The 23,751-nt window shown below is 41.1% G+C and overlaps 1 protein-coding gene across 3 annotated transcripts in view; it reads left to right on the top strand.

The window, feature by feature from the left end:
- LOC122647487 (putative acyl-activating enzyme 19) overlaps positions 1–23,751 on the top strand; it is a 98,894-nt gene that overhangs the window by 29,381 nt on the left and 45,762 nt on the right. For all 3 annotated transcript variants that reach the window (XR_006330906.1, XM_043840875.1, XM_043840874.1), the window contains exons 4-8: positions 2,022–2,750; positions 11,195–11,865; positions 13,114–13,189; positions 13,289–13,375; positions 14,351–14,394. Coding sequence is in view for 2 of the 3 variants with exons in the window: in XM_043840875.1 (XP_043696810.1) it covers positions 2,022–2,750; positions 11,195–11,865; positions 13,114–13,189; positions 13,289–13,375; positions 14,351–14,394 (1,607 nt within the window). In the remaining variant the exon portion in view is untranslated. The remainder of the gene's footprint in view (positions 1–2,021; positions 2,751–11,194; positions 11,866–13,113; positions 13,190–13,288; positions 13,376–14,350; positions 14,395–23,751) is intronic.

The following is a 23,751-nucleotide window of genomic DNA, read 5'->3' as shown; positions in this document are numbered from 1 at the left end:
CGTTGCAAGAACATGGATGGGAATAGAAGATAGGATGTGTTTCAAGAGCATAACACGTCCCCCAGAGGATAGGAACCGTCCCTTCCAGCCTGCCACTTTGTTTCTTATTTTTTCCACAAGATCGTCAAAGAAACAAATCTTGAGCCTTCCAGAGTGAAGCGGGGCCCCCAAGTTGGTAATTGGCAGCCACTTCCTAGTGAACCCCGTCACCATCCCTACCATGTGGGCTCTAGCCATGGAGACCTTGTCTCCCAAAACAAAGCAGCTTTTCTGTCTATTGACCAGCTGCCCCGAGAATCCTTCATACCTGCTAATAAACCCCATTACTTGCTTAAGCAAACTCTTCAGACCCCTGGTGAAGATGATGGTGTCATCAGTGAACAGGCAGTGTGAGATCCCCGGACATCCCCCTTGGCAGCTTGTAATAAGATGCATGCCTCTCCATGAAAAGGTTCTTTAAGCCCCTACTCCTCACCTCCTCAGCCAAAATAAAGAGGGCAGGAGATAGGGGTCCCTCTATCTAACCCCCTTGGTAGACTTGAAGAAACCGGACTGTCTGCCTCCCATTACTATAGAGAACCAACAGTTCTCCACGGTCTTTCTGATTAAGGCGATCCAGGCCTCACTAAATCCAAACCTGGAGAGGACAAGCCAAAGGAATTTCCACTCTAATCAGTCATAGGCTTTCGCCATATCCAGTTTTAGGATCACATTACCCCCTCGAGCCTTCTTGTTCAAGTCTTGAGCAACCTCATGAACAATGGAAATATTATCATGGATACACCTGCCTTGCACAAAAGCACCCTACTCCTCTGCCACCAGAGTGGGAAGTAAACCTGCCAGCCTGGAGACAAAGATCTTGGCAATAATCTTATAAGAAAAATTGCAGACTAATGGGCCGGAGATCAGCCATTACCTCTGGGTTGTTTTTCTTGGGAATCAGCACCAGGTTGGCCGAGGTGAAGCTCCTAGGGACAGCTGAATCTAGACTAGATCTAATGGTTCAGAAATAGTGAGGAATAATAACAGAATTTAATATCTTAAATTCTGGATTTGCTCTGCGAAATAACCAACTCGAACTAAGATACAAGACAAGAGTGGGAAAATAGTAGAGAATACGTGAGAGGGAAGATTTAAAGTCTCCCTAAAAATAGGATTTGAACAAATCAATAAAAGAGAAAGTGAGAAAACTTCCTACTGTGGGGGATAAGAAGGAGAGACAAATAATGAGAGGAATAATGAGAAGAAAAAAGAAGTAATGAGAGAGTAACCGTAGGGTGGGGAGGAAGGAGAGAATAATAAGAGGGAGACAGAAAATCCATTACCAAACCAAGAGAAGAGGGTGAGTGCTGCCATCTAAGCAACAACAAACAATTAAAACTTATCCATTCAATTCCAAATCGTGCGGAGGGGGGTTAGTTACATTACTTGTTTATAGAAACAGAATTAAGATCTCCTACGTTGTCCACCCCCTCTCTTAAAACCCCACTTTTGGGCTTTATATTTCAGCCATTACAACAATAAATCCCAAAAACTAAAGCTCATCCCAAACCTATACTAAAACCTAGCCCAAATTTAACCCAAACTTTAAACCGTGCTTTATTTTAGTCTTTGCCATTGCTGTTTCTGCAGTCTTGTTGCTGCAGGTGCCCCTGTTGATCTGTTTAATTCTCTCACAGTCTCAACCTTACTTTACTTCTACTTGTCAACTAGAAGAAGAGGAGGGTGGGGGGGGGGGGGGGGTGGGAGAAGTAAGGAATTTCATCCTGCCTATTCATATGCCTTTTAATCTCTCTTTTACATTATTCATTTGTCTATTACATGCTTCGGTTTATGGCTTTTATCCTATCTTTTTATTAATGAACTTGGTACTAATTTATTGTCTTTAAGAACATTGACAATTATATGTTTGCGTTCGTCGTGATTTAAATCCTTATTTTTCCCTTGTTTTGGTACTGTATACCCTTGTTTTGCATCTTGATAACATGCAATATTAATAAAATAAATTATTCCAATTTCAGGTATCCGGTGACTGTACATATTTTGATTGCAAAAGATTATCGATGGTCTTGGAAACTGAGGAGCTGAGCACTGTGCCAATTGGGATACCAATATCTAACTGTGACGTAGTGCTTGTTGGAAAACCAAATGCATCCAGTGAAGGAGAAATATATGTTGGTGGTCACTGCATTTCTATTGGATACTTCTGTAATCCTACTATTACATCTTTGGACTATGTAAAGTTGCCTGAAGAAACTGTTTGTAATTGTTCTCCCTTCAAGAACTCTGCAACTCAAATATACTTTAGGACTGGCGATTTTGCTAAACAGCTTCCAAGTGGGGATTTGGTTTATCTGGGGAGGAAAGACCGTACCATAAAAGTCAATGGACAGCGTGTTGCTTTGGAGGAGATAGAAAATACTTTGAGGGAGCATCCTAATGTGATTGATGCTGCTGTGATATATCACAAAGATGCTGGAAAGCCTACATACCTTGTAGCCTATATAGTACTGGAAAAAAAGGCTGAAGACCGTGAAGGATTGAGATCTTCAATTGGAAGTTGGTTGACCAAAAAGTTAGCTACTGTAATGATTCCTAGCCGTTATTTATGCATTGACTCATTGCCTTTGTTGTCCAATGGGAAAATCAATTATGCATTTATGGAAGAATTATCACTTTCCCCGAGGCAGGCTCAAAATGATATTGGTGCCTCTGAATGTGACTTAGATCCTTTGCAGGTCATCAAAAAGGTTTTGTCCTTCTCCTGTAATGCATCTTATTCATGTTTCTCTTTTTATTCTCTTTCCAAACGTGCAAGCCCCTCTTTCATTTGAGGTGGCCTCCATTTTGAATTGTGTTTTCTGTTAGGATGAAATCATAGGTCAAGTGTTATATGGATTTTATGATTCGTAAATCATAATACATCACATCCTTTCCGCTCATCTCAAACACCTTATTTGAGCTACAGCTAGTTTATGTGTTTGTTATTTCTACCATAAATAAGGAGGGATGCGAGAATGTTCTCTTATAATGATTACTGCCAACCAAGGGTGCAAATCCAAAACACCAAATTGGGGGCTTTTATTTTACAATTTGAAGATTTAAATATGTATATTAAGCCTAAAACAAGCTTCCCTTAAAGTTTTGGAACCAACTATGACCATTTACCCACTGAAACATCATACCGAAACAGTGGGAAAACGTGAGTGAATGCCTTGTGAATTAATGTTCACAGCCCTCTCTTACTTATAATTGATGAGAGGACATTCTGGAATGAGTACAAAGGCAATAATACCCCTAGTACATAAATACTTCCCTTGAACCCAAATTACAACACTCCCCCTCAAGTTGGTGCATAAATATCAAACATGCCCAACTTGCTAACTATTGAACCAAAGTTCCTTACAAGAGGTCCTTTAGTAAAAATATCGGCTAACTGCTCACTTGACTGAACAAAAGGAACACAAATAATGCCCTGCTCCAGCTTTTCCTTAATGAAATGGCGATCAATCTCAACATGTTTGGTACGATCATGTTGGACTGGGTTGTTAGTGATGCTATTAGTTGATTTACTGTCACAATAGAGGCGCATGGGAAGAGTAACCTGAACATGCAAATCACGGAGGAGACCTTGGAGCCAGAGAAGTTCACAAATTCCATGGGCCATGGCCCTAAATTCAACTTCAGCACTAGACTGGGCCACAACTGTTTGCTTTTTGTTCCTCCAAGTGACCAAGTTACCACCAACAAAGGTGCAATATCCTGCAGTGGATCGTCTATCATCTGGACACCCTGCCCAATCGGCATCAGTAAAGGCTTCAAGCCTTCAACTTGAAGATGTTGATGAGGTGTAAAGAGAATACCCTTGCTAGGAGAAGACTTCAGATAACGCAAAATCCTATAGGCAGCCTAAAGATGGGAAGTATGAGGGTCATGCATATACTGACTGACAACACTTGCGACAAAGGCTATATCTGGTCGCGTGTGGGATAAGTATATCAAACATCCCACCAACCTTTGATAACCACCTTTATCAACAGGTTCGCCCTCCTTATTTTTTAGATGGGTATTTGGTTCCAAAAGGGTATCGGTTGGTTTACACTCTAACATGCCAGTGTCAATCAATAAATCAAGAGTATACTTTCTTTGTGAAAGAGAGATGCCTTTTGTTGAATGAGTAACCTCTATCCCAAGAAAATACCGAAGCTTCCCTAAATCTTTGACCTCAAACTCAGTGCCCAAATATTTCTTGAGTTTACTAATTTCTTCATTATCACTTCCAGTAATTACTATGTCATCAACATAAACGATCAGAACAGTGCTGTGCTGCCCGACCTTCTTGACAAATAGGGTATGGTCTGCATTACTCTGTTTGTACCCAATAGACACCATAGCTCTATGGAAATGCCCAAACCATGCTCTAGGTGATTGTTTTAAACCATATAGAGCCTTCTTCAAATGGTCTCTGAAGTAGCAAAACTAGGAGGAATCTCCATGTACACTTCTTCCTCTCTAAGTCTCAATTGAGGAAGGCATTCTTGACGTCAAGTTGTTGAAGATCCCAACCAAGGTTAATAGCACACGAAATGATCATCCTTACAGTATTCATTTTTGCAACTGGGGTGAAGGTCTCCTGATAGTCCATCCTTTAAGTCTGGGTAAAGCCTCTGGCAACCAACCTAGCCTTAAATCTCTCAGCCGATACATCAGCCTTTTGTTTTACAGTAAAAACCCACTTGCAGCCTACAGGTTTCTTCCCATATGGAAGAGACACCATTTCCCAAGTCTGATTCTTTCCCAGGGCCTTCATTTCTTCATGCATAGCTTCTTTCTACTTTGACTGAGCTATAGCCTCCTGTCAGGTGTTAGGAATAGAAATAGAGGCTAAAGAAGAAACAAAGGTATAAAAGGAAGGGGAAAGAGAACTGTATGACACAACATTAGAAATGAGATGTTGAGTACACATCCTCTTTGGCTTACGAATAGCAATGGGAAGATCAAGACTAGGATCAGAAATAGGCTTACCAGGAGAAGGACTCGAATCCGGTTCTTCCAATTTAGGTGATTTAGTGGTTGTAGTGGTCTTTTTATTCCAAACTCCTCGATGTCCCCTAGTGAAGATTTGCAAAGTCTTCTCCCCCTGGATTGTAGTTTGTTCCTGTTCTTGCCTTATTATACCATCCTCAAGTTCAAATGGATGTATCTTCTATTGCAGGAGTATACACATCCAATGGAGCAATCAATTCCTCTTCACTAAGAGACTCCCCCTGAAGAGGATTAGCGGTGGGAAAATAAGCCTCAAATTTCCAAAAGATGACATCCATGGTAACGAATAACTTGCAGGTAGGGGATGATAGCATTTATAACCCTTTTGAGTAGCAGAATATCTCAAGAAAATACAACGAAGACCCTTAGGATCAAATTTACCATGGACATGGGGATTATGAGAAAAAACAACACATCGAAAAACTTTAGGGGGAACAATAAAAGAAGAAGAACGCAAAAGGACATCAAGAGGACAACGGGCATTAAGGACATGAGAGGGAAGCCTGTTAATGAGATAGGCAGCAGAAAGAATAGCATCACCCCAAAAATGGGGAGGAACAACCATCGTAAACATAAGGGATCGAGCAACCTCCAAGAGATGGCGGTTCTTCCTTTCAGCCACACCATTCTTGGCAGGAGTATCAACACAGGAAGTTTGGTGAATAATCCCATGGGAAGAAAGATAGGTCTGAAATGAAGATTTTATATATTCTTTTCCATTATTAGAGTGCAAAATTTTCACATGGGCATCAAATTGAGTTTCAATCATTTTATGAAATAATTTGAAACAAGAGCAAACATCTTTTTTTTTGGTGCATAAGATAAACCCAGGTGGTATGACTGAAGCAATCAATGAATGTAACAAACCATCGAAATCCAGAAGAAGAAACACAGCGGGTAGGGCCCCACACATCAGAATGAATTAAACTAAAAGGTTGCAAACTTCTATTATCAGAAATGGGATAAACAGCACAAGTTTGTTTCGCAAAAATGCAAGCATCACAAGTAATAGTAGGAGAATTACAACTTTTAACTAAACTGGGAAATAAAGTAACTAAAACATGCAAAGGAGGGTGACTTAGCTGACGGTGCCTCCGATGGAGTTCCACCAGGGCAGAATCAGAAGTCTGGGAAGTCGAAGCAGTAGAAGGAGAGGTTGATGTAGATCCCAACCCCATGCATGAGCTGACATACAAAGGCAGAAGATCCAGACCAGCCAAGACCAGCAGCTCGAGCCCTAACCAGTCCCTAACTTTGGGACAGAATTGGACCAGCCAATTTGTCTTCATCAAGCCATTCCCTTAGCAGCTTCTCATCAGCAGCTTCTCATCAGCAACTTCTAAGCAGCTTCTGAGCAGCAACTTCTCATCAGCAGCTTCTAAGTAGCTTCTCAGCAAGTATCTACTACTATTCTCTTGGCTAAGCCCTCATTATATATAGAGGCCTTATTGTAAGTTTTTGAAAGAATAGAATGAATGAAACAAATGAAGCTTGCTTTTGCAAACCATTGTCCTGAGAAAGGCTAAGAGATCAACCGAGAGAGTTGAGGGTGAGAGGCCCACGTCTGAGACAACCCTCTATCCCCATTACCTTTCTATCCCTCTATCTTCTCTTTTATCTTCTGTTTTATTTTCTGATTTGTTCCCTTAAATCTGAAGTTTATTGATTGTGATCAAGATCCTGCCTGGGGTTAGATCATTCGTGATTTAACCTGACATTAAATTGGTATCAGAGATATGGAAGAGGGAAGCTCCAACCAAGCCTTGATAGATCCACCTCCCTTCATTTTCAGGACCCGAGTTCGTCTACCCAATGGGAGCACAACCATATTATGTGTTGATGAGAGGCGACGTGACAACATTATTTCACAATTTCTGGTGGATATGTTGTCTCAGACAGGAGAGATTTGCATCATGCCTACAAGTCAAGTCTTTGTTGAATTTGAGTGTTCCTCATACTATGACGGTGCTTGGTGTCAGCCGGTACCATCTCCAAAGAGCTTTATTGCAGTAGGTTGTGATTGGTTGGACGAGCGACAAGGTTGGATTGAACCTAAAAACAACATGTGTGTCCTACCTAATTGACACCATCTGTACCATTGTTTTATTCTAAAAGGGTTACAACCAAAGGTGACAACATCGACGGTACAGCCATAGGGAACGCCGAACATATCAACTCAAAAGCAAGTGGCAGCGACTGTGATTGAAGTTTTAGCAACGGAAGATTCTACTAAGACGGTCTGTGTTGAAGAAATTCAAGAACATATAGCTAACAAAATTCAAGTAGATCAAGCTGCACCAGTGGTTGAGATCGTGGTTGAGAAGCTCAGCCATCAAATTGTTGTAGAGGTCAAGAATACAATGGTAGAAGACGAACTAGAAGAAGACCCCGTGGACACATCAAAGACGTTGAAGTGGCACACATGGAGTTTGTCATCCCCTTGAAGTACCTTGAAGAGCGACGTCCTTGCCTCAATGACTACATTCGTACATCCAAGGAATCATTCAAATTTTTCTACGGATTGAAGATGGATGTGCACCATACTAAAATCACCTTAACATTCTATAAAATTTGATGTCGAATTTTTTCTAAGAGGGGGAAAGTTGATGTAGATCCCAACCCCATGCATGAGCTGACATACAAAGGAAGAAGATCCAGACAAGCCAAGACCAGTCAGCTCGAGCCCTAACCAGTCCCTAACTTTGGGACAGAATTGGACCAGCCAATTTGTCTTCATCAAGCCATTCCATTGGCAGCTTCCCATCAGCAGCTTCCCATCAGCAGCTTCTAAGCAGTTTCTCAGCGACAACTTCTCATCAACAGCTTCTAAGCAGCTTCTCAATAACAACTTTTCATCAGTAGCTTCTAAGCTTCTCATCAGTAGCTTCTAAGTAGCTTCTCAGCAAGTATCTACTACTATTCTCTTGGCTAAGCCCTCACTATATATAGAGCCCTTATTGTAAGTTTTTGAAAGAATAGAATGAATGAAACAAATGAAGCTTGCTTTTGCAAACCATTGTCCTGAGAAAGACTGAGAGATCAATCGAGAGAGTTGAGGGTGAGAGGCCCATGGCTGAGATAGCCCTCTATCCCCATTTCCCTTCTATCCCTCTATCTTCTCTTTTATCCCTGTTTTATTTTTTGATTTGTTCCCTTAAATCTGAAGTTTATTGATTGAGATTAAGATCCTGCCTGAGGTTAGATCATTCGTGATTTAACCTTACATTAGAGGTATTATCCAGCATATGGAGCCTACCAACCACCTTACCACATGCAATCGTATGATTTGTTTTCAAGTCCTGAAAAACACAGTGAGTAGGAAAGAAAGTTACTTTGCAATTGAGATCACGGGTAAGACTACTGATGGATAATAAATTAGTAGTAAATTTAGGGACATGTAAAACTGAAGAAAGATTTAAAGGAGTACACATGATGGTGCCCTTCCCAGAGACGGAGGAATGAGAACCATCAACAATTCGCACTTACGGTCCAGTGCTTTGGTAGTGCCATACCAGTCTATGGGAACCAGAATTAGGAGAAAAATTCAAAAATTGAGAAGGTGAACCTGTCATGTGATCTGTAGCACCTGAGTCAATAGTCCAAGAATTGGACATGACTGAGGTAAAATGACTACAAGAATTACCTGATGTGGATGAGGATGGAGTGGAAGTAGGAGATCCTGACAGGGAGTGGAAATTGAAGAAGTATCCAGACGTGTCATAACTCATAAGTTGACGCAGGTGCTGATTAAAGGGAAAGAGGCTGATCGGTAGTGGTTTCCTCAGATGAAGTCTGGTGTGCCATGAAAGTAGAACGACCTTGCCCACAGCCTCTAGTGTCAGTGGGATTCCCATGGAGTTTCCAGCAGCAGTCCCTAGTATTTCGTTCCTTGCCACAAAATCACACTTCAAAGGGAGACGATCAGTAGTAGCCAATCACTGGCAGGGCGAGAAGGAGTTCCATGAGATGGCAATGGAGGTCCACTGTATAAAGCTGATCTTTCCTGAGGAGCAGGATGAACCATAATCGTACGACGTCCTTCCTCAGATTGGACAATGGCATAGGCCTGTTTCAGTGTAGGGAAAGGCTCTCTATTTAAAGCATGCATTAAGATACGGTCATACTCCATATTGAGACCAACAAGGAAGTCAAAAACATGCAGACCTTCCCACTTCTTGAAAGCAGTAGCATCCACATCACAAACAGTAGTAAATGGCCCATAAAAATCAAGTTGTTGCCATATACCTCTCAATTTGGAGTAATACTGTGAAAGAGAGAGTTCCTATTGCTTAGTTGAATGAATCTTTTGACAGAGTTCATAACATTGGGCAGTATTACCCACTTTAGAATATTTATCCTTGGCAGTTTTCCAGATCTTGACAAGCAGTGTCAAGGAGAAGGTAACCACTAGCAATCTCGGGATCCATAGAGTTAATGAGATAAGACATCACACACAAATTGGATGTCATCCATTTATCTTGGGTAGGACCAGTCTCAACAGGCATTGTAACCGTTCCTGTAATATAGCCAGAGAGACCACGGGAACCAATGGCTATAAAGCAAGAGCATGACCACATAAGATAGTTTGTCCCATTTAATTTGATGGGACTAGCAGGGAGGAAGTCACGAGAGGTGATCCCATTAGTGCCCATGGAGGCGGTAGAAAATTCAGAGTCCATATTCACTGGTAAAGAAGAAGATGCCCACAAAACAATTCAACTTGCACAACAAAACAATTCAACTTGCACAACTTGGTTCCCAAGAAATCTTCAATCAAAAAATCCTTGGCAAAGGATTTAACACATACCAATTACCAAAGAAGAGCCCTTGATGGGAGTCAACTCACTACCAAGGGGAGAAGGAAAGGGCCGTCAACAGGTAGGGACGGCAGCAACCAAAAAAACGCAGGCAGATATTGCCGGCGGAAAAAAAGGGCTTGCGAGAAGCGCTAGCAGGTGAAGCCAGCAATCATGTTGGAGGCGGCAGGAGGTGCTGACGGAGGCGGACGGCGGTGCTGGCGGAGGTGGTGCTGGCTGGTGGTGCTTGCGGCTAGGGAAGAGAAGCCGCGAGAGAGAGAGAGAGAGAGAGGTGGAGGCGCTGGTGGCGTTGGCTAGAAAAACGAGAAAGAGAAGGGGGAGAGAGATGTGATGGGTTTCTGGGGTTGTTGCATTAGGGTTGGAATCCCGATGTGGATCCCAGCTCTGATACCATGTGGGAAAACGTGAGTGAATGGCTTGTGAATTAATGTTCACAGCCTTCTCTTATTTATAATTGATGAGAGAATATTCTGGAATGAGTACAAGGACTATAATACGGTAATACCCCTAGTACAGAAATATTACCCTTAACCCAAATTACAACAAAAACAAAATAATACACTAACTCACCGAGATCTTGGCGCGACCTTGAGATCTCGGACGTCTGTACCTGATCGAGACACCGAGTTGGGATGAGTTTTTGAACCTTCTCTTATCTCAGCTGCTGAGGAGTGCCGTGTTAGATGCATTCCATGAAAACTAGAGGATGAAATTTATGGAATGGCTCAAAGGAAAGTGACGCTTTAGGAAAAAAGAATCAGAAAAATAAATGATCCAAGGAGTAAGATGGTTATACCATCTTGCATTGAAGATCAATGAACGCATTAGTGAGGGATGATATGGTGCAAACTGGTGATTTTAGGACAGAGGGAAGGCCAAAATACCTGTGGTGAGTGGGGAAAAATGACATGACTGCTTATGAGTTAACTGCAGAGATGACTGCACACAGAGGGAATTGGTGGAAGTGGATTCATGTGGCAATTTTTAAGTAGTTGAAATTGGCTTTAATGGATTGAGTTGTACACCATTTATCAGTGATGTGAATTATATTTGGTTGAAATTTTACCGAGTACACAAGCCCCTAGGTGACTTGTTGAGTTTATTTTGAGTCACATAAGTAACTCTTGATGATAAAACTCAACAAGCTAAGCTGTGTACCAACTTCTACATGTCAGCTGCATGAATCCTGTTCCACACTTCTGCCTTTCCGTTTGAGGTAACTCTTGATGACTGAATCTTTAATATTTATGTTTCTATAACCTCTGAATTCATATGTACTAATACTATACTCTGTTTTACATATAAGACATGATTTGCTCCTTCTTTGACAGGCTTTTTGTAATACTTTGATGGTTGAAAAGGTTGCGGATGATGATGATTTCTTCATGATGGGTGGGAATTCAATTACTGCAGCACAAGTTGCTTATAAATTAGGAATTGATATGAGATTGCTATATATCTTTCCAAGTGCATCTAAGCTTCGAAATGTCCTAGAAAAGGAAGGATCATATAAGGATAACTTCAACATTTTTGCGGATTGGGTTGTAAGGCCAAAACTAGACGAGGGAAAGATGCTGCGTTTATCAGACTCTGTGGATACTAATCTATACAAATCCAAGTCACTTACAATCCTTTCTGAAAGGAGTGACAATTTGCCTGATAGTTCAAAATATCTGAAAACAGATTCAAGTTTGTACACAAATTCAGCAAGCTTACTGCCACAAAATATCCAACCATTGTTTTCCAGCTTTAATTTATCTAGAGCATATTCATTCAGCCGTAGTAACAAGGTAATATGCAAAGGGGATTATGAGATCAATGATGTAGACCCATGCTGGTCAGTTGAAATTCACAGAAATAGAAAAGGCAGCATGCGTGAATTATGGAAAGTTCATTTGGAATCATGTGTGGATGCATCACCATTGGTTGTGTTCACTGAAGGCCAAACATACTTATTTATTGGATCTCATTCACAGATATTCCTGTGTGTCAATGCCATAAGGTAAGCACTATTTTATAGGTTTTGAATTGCGACTTCTGTTCCTTTGTTAAACACAGAAATAATGATCTCTTCCAGAAATATCTACCAATATGTTGATGAAGTGGTCCTTCTTCTTATTGGAGATGCTACTCAATTCTAAAAGGAATGCCTGTCAAAAAACTTCAGTTTCTTGTTTAGTTTTACCAAATCAACTTTAACTAAAAATGAAGTGTAGGCTATAGAAGAAATTGAAAATACAGAGATTACTAGATCTTCAGGAAACCAGGGGTGCTACTTAGAAGTTGTGGATAGTAGGTTTGAAAAACAACTTATGAAGCAACTTTAGACTTGCTTGTAATCCAAGCTGCATATTGTAAATAATACGGTTTTTGAAATCCCATACATGCCTGCAGACACTTTAAGGTGTTCTAAAGTGAATTTCATGAAGGATTTTTGAAAAATATCCATTATAACATTTCTTATATATCCAACTTCCTCCATAGAAATATCAATGAATTCTCTCTCTCTCTCAAAAATTGACAGCATATGCCTGACCTACTAGGGTTGGTACTGGGAACTGGGAAGTGACCCATGCCATACTCTGGAAAAGCAGTAGCAATATTCAATAAAGGTGATGTATACCTGAAACTGACACAGATTGGCAGGTATATATCTAAGGAACTCATCGTCTTTTTTAATAATTAACAGACCTTTTCTATTTGCACATGTAATAAAGGCAAAATTGCTATTTCATGATTAATGAATTGTATATGGTTTTTTGACATGTGCCAGGACAATGTATGAGTTGTGAACCTAGGTATGAGCTTATACATGATAGCAAACATGACCAATTGCCCTTATCCAACCTTGATCTACATGAAGTATTTTTCTTGTTTATGTCATCGTCTTCAATTATATAAACGAGGGAAAGGTGATGCTTTGTCTGGTGATATGCATTTCTTACCTTCTAGGAATGCCCAATGATTGATGGGATTGTCATATTCATGTGTACCAGTATTCTTTATACGATGTTATAGTATTCATTAAAAGAAGTACATCCATAAAGGTTAATGATTATCACTTGTCAAACGCATGAAAACTTTTGCTGCAATCCAAACACCCTGACTATACTTTACATAGTTGGAATAACTGTTCACTTCTATCGAGATGTTCTTGCAATAATGCATATAAAATTAGAATATCTTGAATCAACTTTTGATTGAGCTTCTGATAGCAAAGTTATGCTGATTATCACATTATCTGTTTTAGTGGTTTTGTCCAGTGGCAAGTAAAATTAGAAGGTCGGATTGAATGTTCAGCAGCAATTACTAGTGATTTTTCTCAGGTCTATCTTTCATTTTACTTTTAGCTTTAGAAAAACAGAAATTGGATTAGGTTGCCAAGAGAAGCTTCACTAGTGGAATTTATTTTTATCTCCCTGCAGGTTGTTGTTGGGTGTTATAAAGGGAAAATCTATTTTCTTGATTTCATGACTGGGAACATTTCATGGGCCTTCCAAACTGGAGGTGAGGTATGACCATTATTCTTTATATTGCATACCCCCTTGCTTTTGTGCTCCAATATGTATGTAAATTTATTGACTTGCTACTGCAAGTAATTTTTTATACGGAGGACAGTTTTAGGTTCACCTTTTCTATGAAATACTTTACATGGAATCTTCTATTTTGTTAATCTTTTTTAACAAATCCGTTGTTTATTTCTCTTGTTATTTGCTATTATGGATCGTAATACTATTTTTCGTATTGCCATATCAGAAGATAATCAGTTATTTTGACCTTTTTCTTGTTGTATTTTGAGGTCTGAAGAGTAGTTACGAATTGTAATTTAATATCGATCACCTGCCTATGCTTATGAAATGTTGGGGAACAGAGTATTTGGACTTCCTACGTACTTTTATTGTTGGTAATGGGAAAAGAAATTTTTTTTTCCATTCATAACCATATGTTCAATGAACAAGTCAATAATCAAATATTGCGTTGAGGTATCAGGTATATAAAAATATAACTGTTCTGTTATATATCTTTTAACTCTTTCTCCATGTAACTGTACTGTTATATATCTCTTCAACTGTTTCTCCATTGAACATAGTTGTCATGGCGTCTAGGCAACCTAAGGTGTTGGAGGGGGCCTGGACGCCATGTGGCACCAATAAGGCGATTAGGTGTTGCCTAGGCGACCAAGACACCTAGGTATTCCCTAGGAGCCTAGGACACACTTATAACAACTTATTAACTAAGAAGATCTCAGAGGATCTAATAGGATATCATAATGGAGCTTTTCAAAAGCCTGTAATGAACTTGAATAATACATTGACCATTTGTATAATTTCTTTCGCTCCTCTAGAGGTAAAATATTTGCCAGTTTGGTCGTTTAGTTTGGAATGTCCTCGTCATTATTTTTTCTTCTCATATCATCACTGATAATATAGATCCCTAGCTTTTCTTCATGCGTATTTGACTTGAACCTTCTTAACTTACTTTTGAAGGTTAAGTCACAGCCGGTTGTGGACAAATGTAGAAATTTGATCTGGTAATGTTCCAGACTCTTCTTTCATATCATGCTGGCACATTTTTTCTAGTGTTGTGCAATTGTGCATACCATTTATTTTAACCTTGTGTTTGAAGGATTGTTTTGCTGTATTTAAACTTAAACTACAAGGATAATTCCTTCTCCATTTGCTCTTTTAAGGTGATGTCATTAGAAAGAATAAGAAATTAAACCATGTTTAAATTTGCATTGCATTTTAAGTCATCCTTACATTTCTTGGTAACTGATGCATTGGGTAACGTAGAGCAAGTTTTCATTATTTAGTTGGCTTAGAATTATCTGGTGCATTATTCATTGCCTTAGAACAGTTTGTAATCAGCTATCTTACATGTATGCAAAATTAGTGTCAAATCAAACACAATTTTGCAGTTCTTGGAGCAAGGTTTGAAAATTTTCATTTTGGCCCCTTTTCGCTCTGGCCTGAAACCAAAATATTTTGGCGAAATGGGGATGAAATTTGGTCTATTTTGGAAATTAGAATGCTTGAAGCTAGTCTCTGGTCCCGCCGGCCCTCCTGGCCGGCATGATTGTCCCTCCCCTCTGCTGTCTCTCTTGGCACAATGCGGGCCTCTTCTCACAGTCCTGCTCCTCCTCCTCCATCCCCTGGTCCTTCCTCCCCTGCCCCTCAACCCCCCTCTTCGGCTCCCTGGACATCCCTCTTCATCCCTGCTTCTGCTCCCTCGTCTGATGGACTGCCCCTCCATTTAGTTGCCCCTTCTCTGGATGGCTCATTTAAGGTGGCCCTCTGCCCTTCTGAAGTTCTGGAATTTGAAGCTAAGCTCTGGGAGAACAGCTTGGTAGGTAACGTTCTGGGCTCTCGCCCTCCTTTGCCGATGACTTGATGATAGTTTCAAAGGCCTCCATCGCCTCTCTTTAGTGTATCTTGCTCTGTTTGCAGCAATTTCATGAGATTTCGGGTCTTTGCATCAACCCTTCCAAGTCCCTTATCTTCTTTGCTAGTATTCCAGACCCTGTCAAAGGGGAGTTTTTGGAGAGATCAGGTTTCCATGAGGGTCATCTGCCAGTCAAGTATCTGGGTCTCCCTTTGATTCCAGCCAGGCTCTCTGCTCATCATTGCACTCCCATGTTGGACCTTATTAGGAAAAGACTTCAGTTATGAAAAGCCAAACTTCTCTCCTATGCAGGCAGGCTGGTGCTTATTAGATCTGTCTTAGAGGCTTCTTACATCTACTGGTCTAGTATTTATGGGCTTCCGCAAGCAACCATCAAGTCCTTGGAATCTATGTTTGCTGCTTACCTTTGGAAAGGGACTGATTCACCAAGGTTTCTCCACCCCATTAGATGGGCTTCAGTGTGCCTCCCAAAAAAGGAGGGTGGCCTGGGCATTAGAAGAATCAAAGATGTCTACTTGGCTGGTATTATCAAGCTCATCTGGAAGATTGCCTCTAAGAAGAAGAGCATTTGGGTAGACTGGGTTCACTCGGGCCTTCTCCGCCAAGACTCTATTTGGACTGTCTCCTCTGATGCTTCTTGGGTTTGGCATAAGATCCTTGAGACTCGTCATCTTGTTCAAAGTTACATCCTCAACCACATTGGCGACGGTCTCTCCACTCCTCTTTGGTTGAATAATTGGCACCCCAAAGGAATATTACATCACCTTGTTACCCCATGGACAATCTATGCTACAAGTCTCCATAGGCAGGCTCTTGTTGCTGACATTCTCCACCAGGATGATTGGGCTCCCCCCCTACCTCTTCCCAGCCGCTTGCCCTTATTTGGAATGATCTTCAGTCCATCCAAAGAAGACTGCCTTCTAGGGGAGACAGTGTCTCTTGGATTGCAAACAGCTCGCATATTTTCTCCTCCAAGGGAGCTTGGAATCTTATCCGATTCAAAGGTTCGACTGCTATCTGGAGGAAGCTGCTCTGGTTCAAGCATCACATCCCTCGCCACTGCTTCACTGCTTGGAGAGTCTTCACTGATTGTCTTCCTACGCAAGCTTTTCTCCGCAGGCGTCAGATCCAGGTTTCCAATGCCTGCTGCCTTTGTTGGAGCAGTATTGAAGACTCGGCTCATCTTTTCTTTGATTGTCCTACCTCCAGGGCCATCTGGAAAGGCATTCCATCCAAGTGCTGGCCTACCCAAAGAAGGATTCTCAACTTCTCTAAAGAATGGATTTAGGTTGATATGACCTTTGGTGGATCCTCTATCTGCGACACTGTGGGAAAGATGGCCTTCTGTGCTGCCCTTAACCATATTTGGATGGAGCGGAATATCAGGAAATGGACCTCCAATTCTCGTTCCTTTCAACAGATTTGGGATTCCATTTCCTTTGGAATCTCCTCCAAATTATTGACTGCCCCTCCTGGGGTCTTTCAAATGTTTCCTTTTCTGCTTCAGCTCCCTCTAGCTGAAGCTTTTCTTAGCCGTGGGCTTTTGTAGTTTCCCCTTCGAGGGCCCTTCTTTCTTTGTTAATGAATTCTTTTATTCACCCAAAAAAAAATTTGGTCTATTTCGGTTGAAAGAGAAAAATGGCCATTTCAGGGACCATATAATGAATTTTCTCCTGAAACTTCAGATAGTGCCTATTTAAGCATTATTACACATGTTTGAATCATTAAATTGGAAAAACGAAGACCCAAAGTGGTAGTTTGGTTTTGGACCCTATGTTTGTAGTGTATAAGTGTATAACATAGCATACTATCCTCTCTCTTTTACAACTGTACATAATCTAGGCATAAAATACACAACATTTAATCAAAACAATTGAAATAAGCATTAGGAATGAAGAAGTATAAAATCAGAAAGCATTCCACATTTATCAAAGTGTAATACAATTTACCGCTACATATCCGCAATACATTGTCAAAAAGTGTAATCATAGACAGTCTCTAAGTGCATTACAAATCTACAACCCCAGAACTCAATATCACTTACTAGTTACTATTATGTGGAGGGTCAAAATCACTAGGTTGCCCCTCCCCTTGGGATTGACGGAACCGTTTTTCAAACTCTATGACAAATGCCGGAAATGTCTTCCAGCAGCCCTTTAGGTGGAATCGTTAACATATGCAAGATTACTCAACCTAGAGTATAGATAACCGGGTTGTGAAGGTGAATATGTTGACCCACTTTAATTGCTTAGTGTAGTGGGCATACATGGTTGGGAGGCTAGGTATGAGAAGATTCTCTCCACAAAAGATGACCCATTTCGTGACTAACCCTCAGACTTAGGTAATGAAGAACCACCACTATAATGGCCATATCCACCATACCCACCATACCCATGGTATTCACCATAATCAGAACTAGAGCCATCTTCGGCAAAGGAGGGTGCATGCCATCCACTACCTTCTTCAATACTCAGTCAGCCAAGAGTGCCAAGCAAGCTTATGATCTCTATATCCATGCTATCTCCTCATATGCTCTAAACTGACGACACAGATTCTCGAGTAACCCCTACGAGGGGCACGTGCATTGTGGTCGGCATCCTATGTGGCATGATCGAACTGAGTCTCCCCTGTGAATTGGATGGGTTTGTCAGTCTGCTCATGATGTTCCTCTTCCTCTCCTCCCTCTTACTCCCAACTACAGGTAGATCACCCCAATCATCACTATTACCGGCAGACGGTGTCGTTGTTCAAGTGGATGTAGATCAGTCGATGTCTTCTTCATTATCTCCCAAGCCATGTTGGGACTGTAAACTGTAAAGTCTATGATGTTTGTGACTGCACCTGACCCTCATGTGACATAAATGCGTCGACATTAAAACCCATTTGCATCCAATACAGGGGTGCCTCGGTCCCTACTCGTAAAGGGGATCTTCCTCTTTTGATTCCTCCTAGAAGACTTTGTTGAGCTTGATTGGGTCATTGTTATTGTCCATGCCCATATGTATGTGCTCCATGTTCAGTTTCTGATGCTGTTCGTGACCAATCGGTTCTGCCTTTTGGAGTGGATAGGGTTGAATGTACTCCAGTTATGCTCAAATCTGGAGGCAGAACATGTCTAGGTGAGCACCTATCTTCAATTTCAAATCCATGTTCCTCAAATTTGGTGCATTTCTCCCATATAGAATCCACCATTTTCCTGCACTGATGTATTAAGATTTTTCTTGTTGGTACTTGGCCCATACTAATGCTAAACTAAGAAACTAAGGTGATGGATAAAGCAGGAGCAGTAGTTTCCCGATTAGACCTTGCAGTTGTGTGGCTAAAAGATCTAGGGGCATTTCTTAAGTTCTTTATCTATACGCACCCAATGATTGCTGATGTAAGCATCGATACCATGTTATAATTAGATGTATTTCCAAGTACTTAACGAAGTACTAGTCTTACTTAATTGTTGCAACTTGCTTGTACAGACGAGTTTGGCTTTAACTTTTTCACCACATCTTCCATTGCATCAATGAGGTATTGATTCATCCCAAGATTGTGTTTGTATTGGTAATTTGGTACTTAATGTTGAGATAGTTACAAATACTTACTGAGGATCTAAATGTAAAGCAAGTTGGCCATAGTTAGGTTAAAAAAAAAACTCACTAGCATTGTGCAGTAGATTGCCTCTCCTAGCTGTCTTGCTAGGACATGGTGCTGCAACTCACATGTTCCTTCATCAAATCCTCTGCACCATATAAGTGTTGCATGGTCGACTTCTTCTTTGAGTCAACCGTCCTCAACACCTTTGTTAAGAATTTTGTATCACAACAGTATCTGTATGGGCTAGTGTAGCAGTGGATGAGGAAGTAGATGATTTATGCTGCTGGACAAGTTTCAGTTATTGGGTGACTGAATCATCACGAGACGAATACATTGATTGACCACTTAATGCCATTGGTGACACCACGCCAGAGCTCCCCTTAGTTATTTAAGTATTTGCAAATTGCTGCGTCCATTGAGGTTTGCCATACTTGACCCAACACTTACGAACAGTATGATTGACTATGACATAGTGCAAACAATGAAATAAGGCTTGGTTGGTTTGCTGTCCTCTACCTCCACCAGTACCACATACTCAACCCCCCCCCCTCTGAACCATGACCTCTTCAAGGAAATGCAGAGCCATGACCACGACCATCACTGCCAGCTAAAAGGTGTTGAGATTTCTATATTTTGTACTGCCACAGAGGTAGTTTGGGTAATTCTGAATTATAATTAATGTCTTCTAGTTAGTCAGGGGTATACTTGTAATTGGGTTTTATTCTCCTTATGATAAATAGATTTACTAGTCAGTCAGGGGTATACAACGGTTAAGTTGCGCAATTGCAGCCTGTTGGTTGCGGGTTCAAAACTTGGAAACAGCCTCTCCCGTGAAGCAGGGGTTTAAGGCTGCATACATTTGCCCCTCCCAGACCCTGCAGTAGCAAGAGCCTCGTACAATGGGTTGCTCTTTTTTTATTTTTATTTTTTATTATAAATAGATTTTACTACTCTCAGTTAGGTCATACTGTCTAACCAAGAGTCAGTGTCCTTCATAGGCTTGTATCTCTTCTTCTTAACCTTCAGATCTGGTTCACCTGTTTCTGATATTGTTTAATGGTATCAGAGCAGGTTCAATCAGTAATTAAACCCTCCTTTCCTGGTTTGAGAGATCTTTTTCATTTTTTCCTCCTTTAGTGTGCAGCCACCTATTGCTGCCCCTCTTTACCATGAAACCCTAGTTTGTAATATATGAAAAAACTAGGGTTTCAGCATTGATGGTGACTATTATTCATTGTAAGTACTGCTGTGATTTATTATGGTGGAGATTTCATCCTGTGCATGATCCTCTCTGCCCAACGATCAATTTTTCTTTCTTGCGCATGAAGTTTTCATCCCTGCAGTTGGAGATTGAATATGTTGCTGATTATATCTTCCTTTGTGGCTCTGGTATATGACTGTGATGGGTTTGTTGAGATCTGATCGTCCTCTTTCTTGTTCATCAGATCTGTTCTGCCCTTCTAGGTTTTTCAAAACCCTAATCTTTGCAAGTTTTCAATAACCATACTTTTGCTGGTCACAGATCTTTGTGAGTCTTTGCAGATTTATTCTCTATACATTGACTGTGGTTTGAGCAAAGTTTCACAAATATCAGAATTGTTTTGCCCTATGTGATTTGAGGAGTTACTGTTTTCTGTAATTTTTTAGCACTGTCTCCTTGCGGTTTGACTGGTGCTTGCTATTCATGGTTTTTCTTGCCCTAGTTTTCTGCATTAGATGTTGATTTGATGTTCTATCGCATCTACATTCTTCTTTGATTGAAGTTTCTGCTTGTGGCTGTGATTTCTTTGGGTGATTTTTCTCTGGTTGTGTTATCCTTGAGACTCTTGGCCTTATTGCTACTGTTTCTCCCAGTGGCTGTGTTTTCTCTCTACTAGGCTTCTTCCGTGACAGGAGTATTTGGTCTTGTTATTTGTTGACTAATATAATGAGCTCCAAGACTCCTGGGGACGGTGTCAATATCCAAATCACTACTTTTAAGCTCAATGGAGCTTCTAATTACTTGTTGTGGGTACAAGCTGTCGAAGTTTACATAAATGCCAAAGGCAAGTTAAAATACCTCACATCTACACCACCAACCACTGATTCAAAAGATTATGCCGAGTGGATGCAGGAAAATGACACTCTTGTGAGGTTATGGAATAGTATGGAACAAGCCATTGCCGCAAATGTTATGTAGGACACCACAGCTAAGGGTGTTTGGGACGATTTAAAGAGAGGTTTTTATCTTGACATTATGGGAAGATTTTCAACTTTAAGCAGGGAGACAATCTGTTGGTGAGTGTTACAGTGCACTGAAGGGTATGTTGGAGGATCTTAATATCTATTAGTCTCTCACTATTGACTTGGAAATGTTACAAAGAGCTGAGTTTCATGTTGCTAAATTCTTCTTTGGGTTAAATTTAGATTTATAACCAGTTAAAGGTCAACTAGTCAAGGTAATATGGTAAAAGCTCACCAACTGGAATGGCTTGAAGTGCTCTCTTCTGCTAGTCCTTCCCTGCATGCTGGCCTCCATGGCTGGCTCTCCCCTGAGTGATGGCCTCCTTGATGTGGTGCCATCACCATGCAGATCCCATTCCCCCTTACCTCACCATACTTCCCCTGCTGCCCCCTCCCCTTCCCCCACTAGAATGGCTTGGAGTGCTCTCTTCTGCCAGGCTCCTCCGCATTCCAGTGAGGGCCTTCCTTTACACTTTGTTGCCCTTTCCGTTGTTGGAAGCACTAAGATAGCCTATTGTCTGACTAGTTTGCTGGAAGAGGAGGCTGGTCTTTGGCTTAACTCACTGGTTGGCTACTTCATTGGAAGCCGACCACTATTCAATGTTGTCAAACTCTCATTAACCAAGCAATGGAGAATACAAGGAAAGTTGATACCTACCCGGGTTCTTTGTCTTCCAAGTTTTCTGATGGAATCGACAAGTAGTGCGGCTTGGAAGGAAGTCTGTGATAAGTCAGCCAGGAACCTATATTCCTCCGCTTGTAGGATCAGTATTTTCAGTTCAAGGTTCGAGAACTCGGATCTCGGTACCAACTTGGTCCGTGGAAAAACTGAGTCGAGTTGAGATCTCACTGAGTTGGTACATTTTTTTTTCCCGACTCGAAGCCTCAACTCGGTGGGTTTTAGACCTAGTTTGGGTCTGAAACTTGGTATTCAGCCTATTTTAGGCCATTTAAATATAATGACATTATCAGATTTGCAAAAACAAAGTCCAAATATGAGTTTCACTTTGGACCATAGGTTTGTATGTGACGAAGTACTAAAATACCCTACTCTAAAAATAGTTTAGTAATAGAAAGCAATCTAAACATTCAATTAATGTAAAACAACTTAAATAAGCATTAGAAATGTTAAAGTGTACAATACATCAATCTTTAAACAAATGTTACATAAAATGTGATATGTTGATGTATTCAATCCCAACCATATCCACATAGAATTCCCATGTCATAGTGTTGCTGTAGTTTTGCACATAGTTTGCCACAACACTCATAAGTGTTGTCATCAACATATTCCAACTCCCCTATCCTAGGGTATAGAAGAGGCGGAGGTGGTTAGTTTGAGGCGTGAGATCCATTGCTACTGTCATATTAAGGCATGTATGGGTATGGGTGGTTTGGGACTGGGAATATGGACCCAAAACCAGACCTAGTGCTTTGATTGTCAAACTCATGTGTTGACTGCCCAAACTGACCATAGCCACTATATTCGGAACCAGTGCTCTCCTGGCCATAATCATAGTCATGATAGGCTGAGATGAATGCCATGACTGTTGCTCACTAGTAGTATCTATACTCATGCTTTCAAAACTTGCAAGCATGGTGTTCATACTCATGTCATCATCCTGAGCCTGTGATTGTTTGCGACCCTTCTTTCTTTTGTATGTAGCGTGGCTACCATGGTCTCGATCCTGTGTGGCATGAGTAAACTGAGACTCATCTGTGTAACGCACAGGGCTAACCTGTGTTCCCACATCATACTGGTACTGCTCGCGCATCCCCTCATGACGATCATCGTAATAACCACCACTTCGCATGCTACCACCATCAGCAGTGTCATCACCATCACCACCATCGCCATCACCACCATCACCACCATCACCATCATCACCACCACCAGCAGCAACACTTCTTATTGCAGCCTCAAAAGGTCTCGGTGACTCTGAATGTGCACACGCCCCTTTTGCGACATATAGTCCTCAACATCTGTACCGGTTACGAACGCAATGGTGGGGTCGAGCCTACCCCCAGGTTGATCCATATCTGGTGTACCACGATCCTTCACCCACTGGAATAGGGGATCCTCATCATCATCTATTACACCCCGGCCCGATTAATAAGGGCATGGTGTGACCGGATGCCAAATGGCACCTAATCAATCCTCCAGGATCATCAGTACAGTACTCCCATTTACAATTCATCAAAATACAGTAATTCATCGTAGCGGAAGAAAATAAGAAGTAATAATAACAACAATAAATAAGGAGATCAAGTGATAACTAGATATTTACATTGACTGAAGCTTTGTATTGCATCATTATAGTTCTTACAAAGTAATACAAGACAAAAGTGTAACAATATCTAAAGCTTATACTACACAAAAGTAATATATAAACACAAAAAGGGAATAGCCTGCTCTGTTAGGCCAAATCATGCCAACGCGCAAGCATCACATCCACAGGACGCCTCATGAATTTCAAACTCCTGTACCGTACGACCTTCATCGATGTGGAAGTCCGAAGCGGTAACAAGTCCATCATCTAGTTTCTTAGAACCAGCCACACTATCTGAAAAAGAGGGATATCCACAGGGGTGAGCTCCACTGAGCCCAGCAAGGGAAAACATGCAAGCATGTGCATATAGTCCATGATGCATGACCTAGACTAAGGATGCTTCTAGC

The sequence above is a fragment of the Telopea speciosissima genome, unplaced genomic scaffold (assembly GCF_018873765.1).
Source record: "Telopea speciosissima isolate NSW1024214 ecotype Mountain lineage unplaced genomic scaffold, Tspe_v1 Tspe_v1.0063, whole genome shotgun sequence".
NCBI classification, from domain to species: Eukaryota; Viridiplantae; Streptophyta; class Magnoliopsida; order Proteales; family Proteaceae; genus Telopea; species Telopea speciosissima.
The sequence above is the reverse complement of the archived record's forward strand: the minus strand, read 5'-3'. Positions and strand labels throughout refer to the sequence as shown.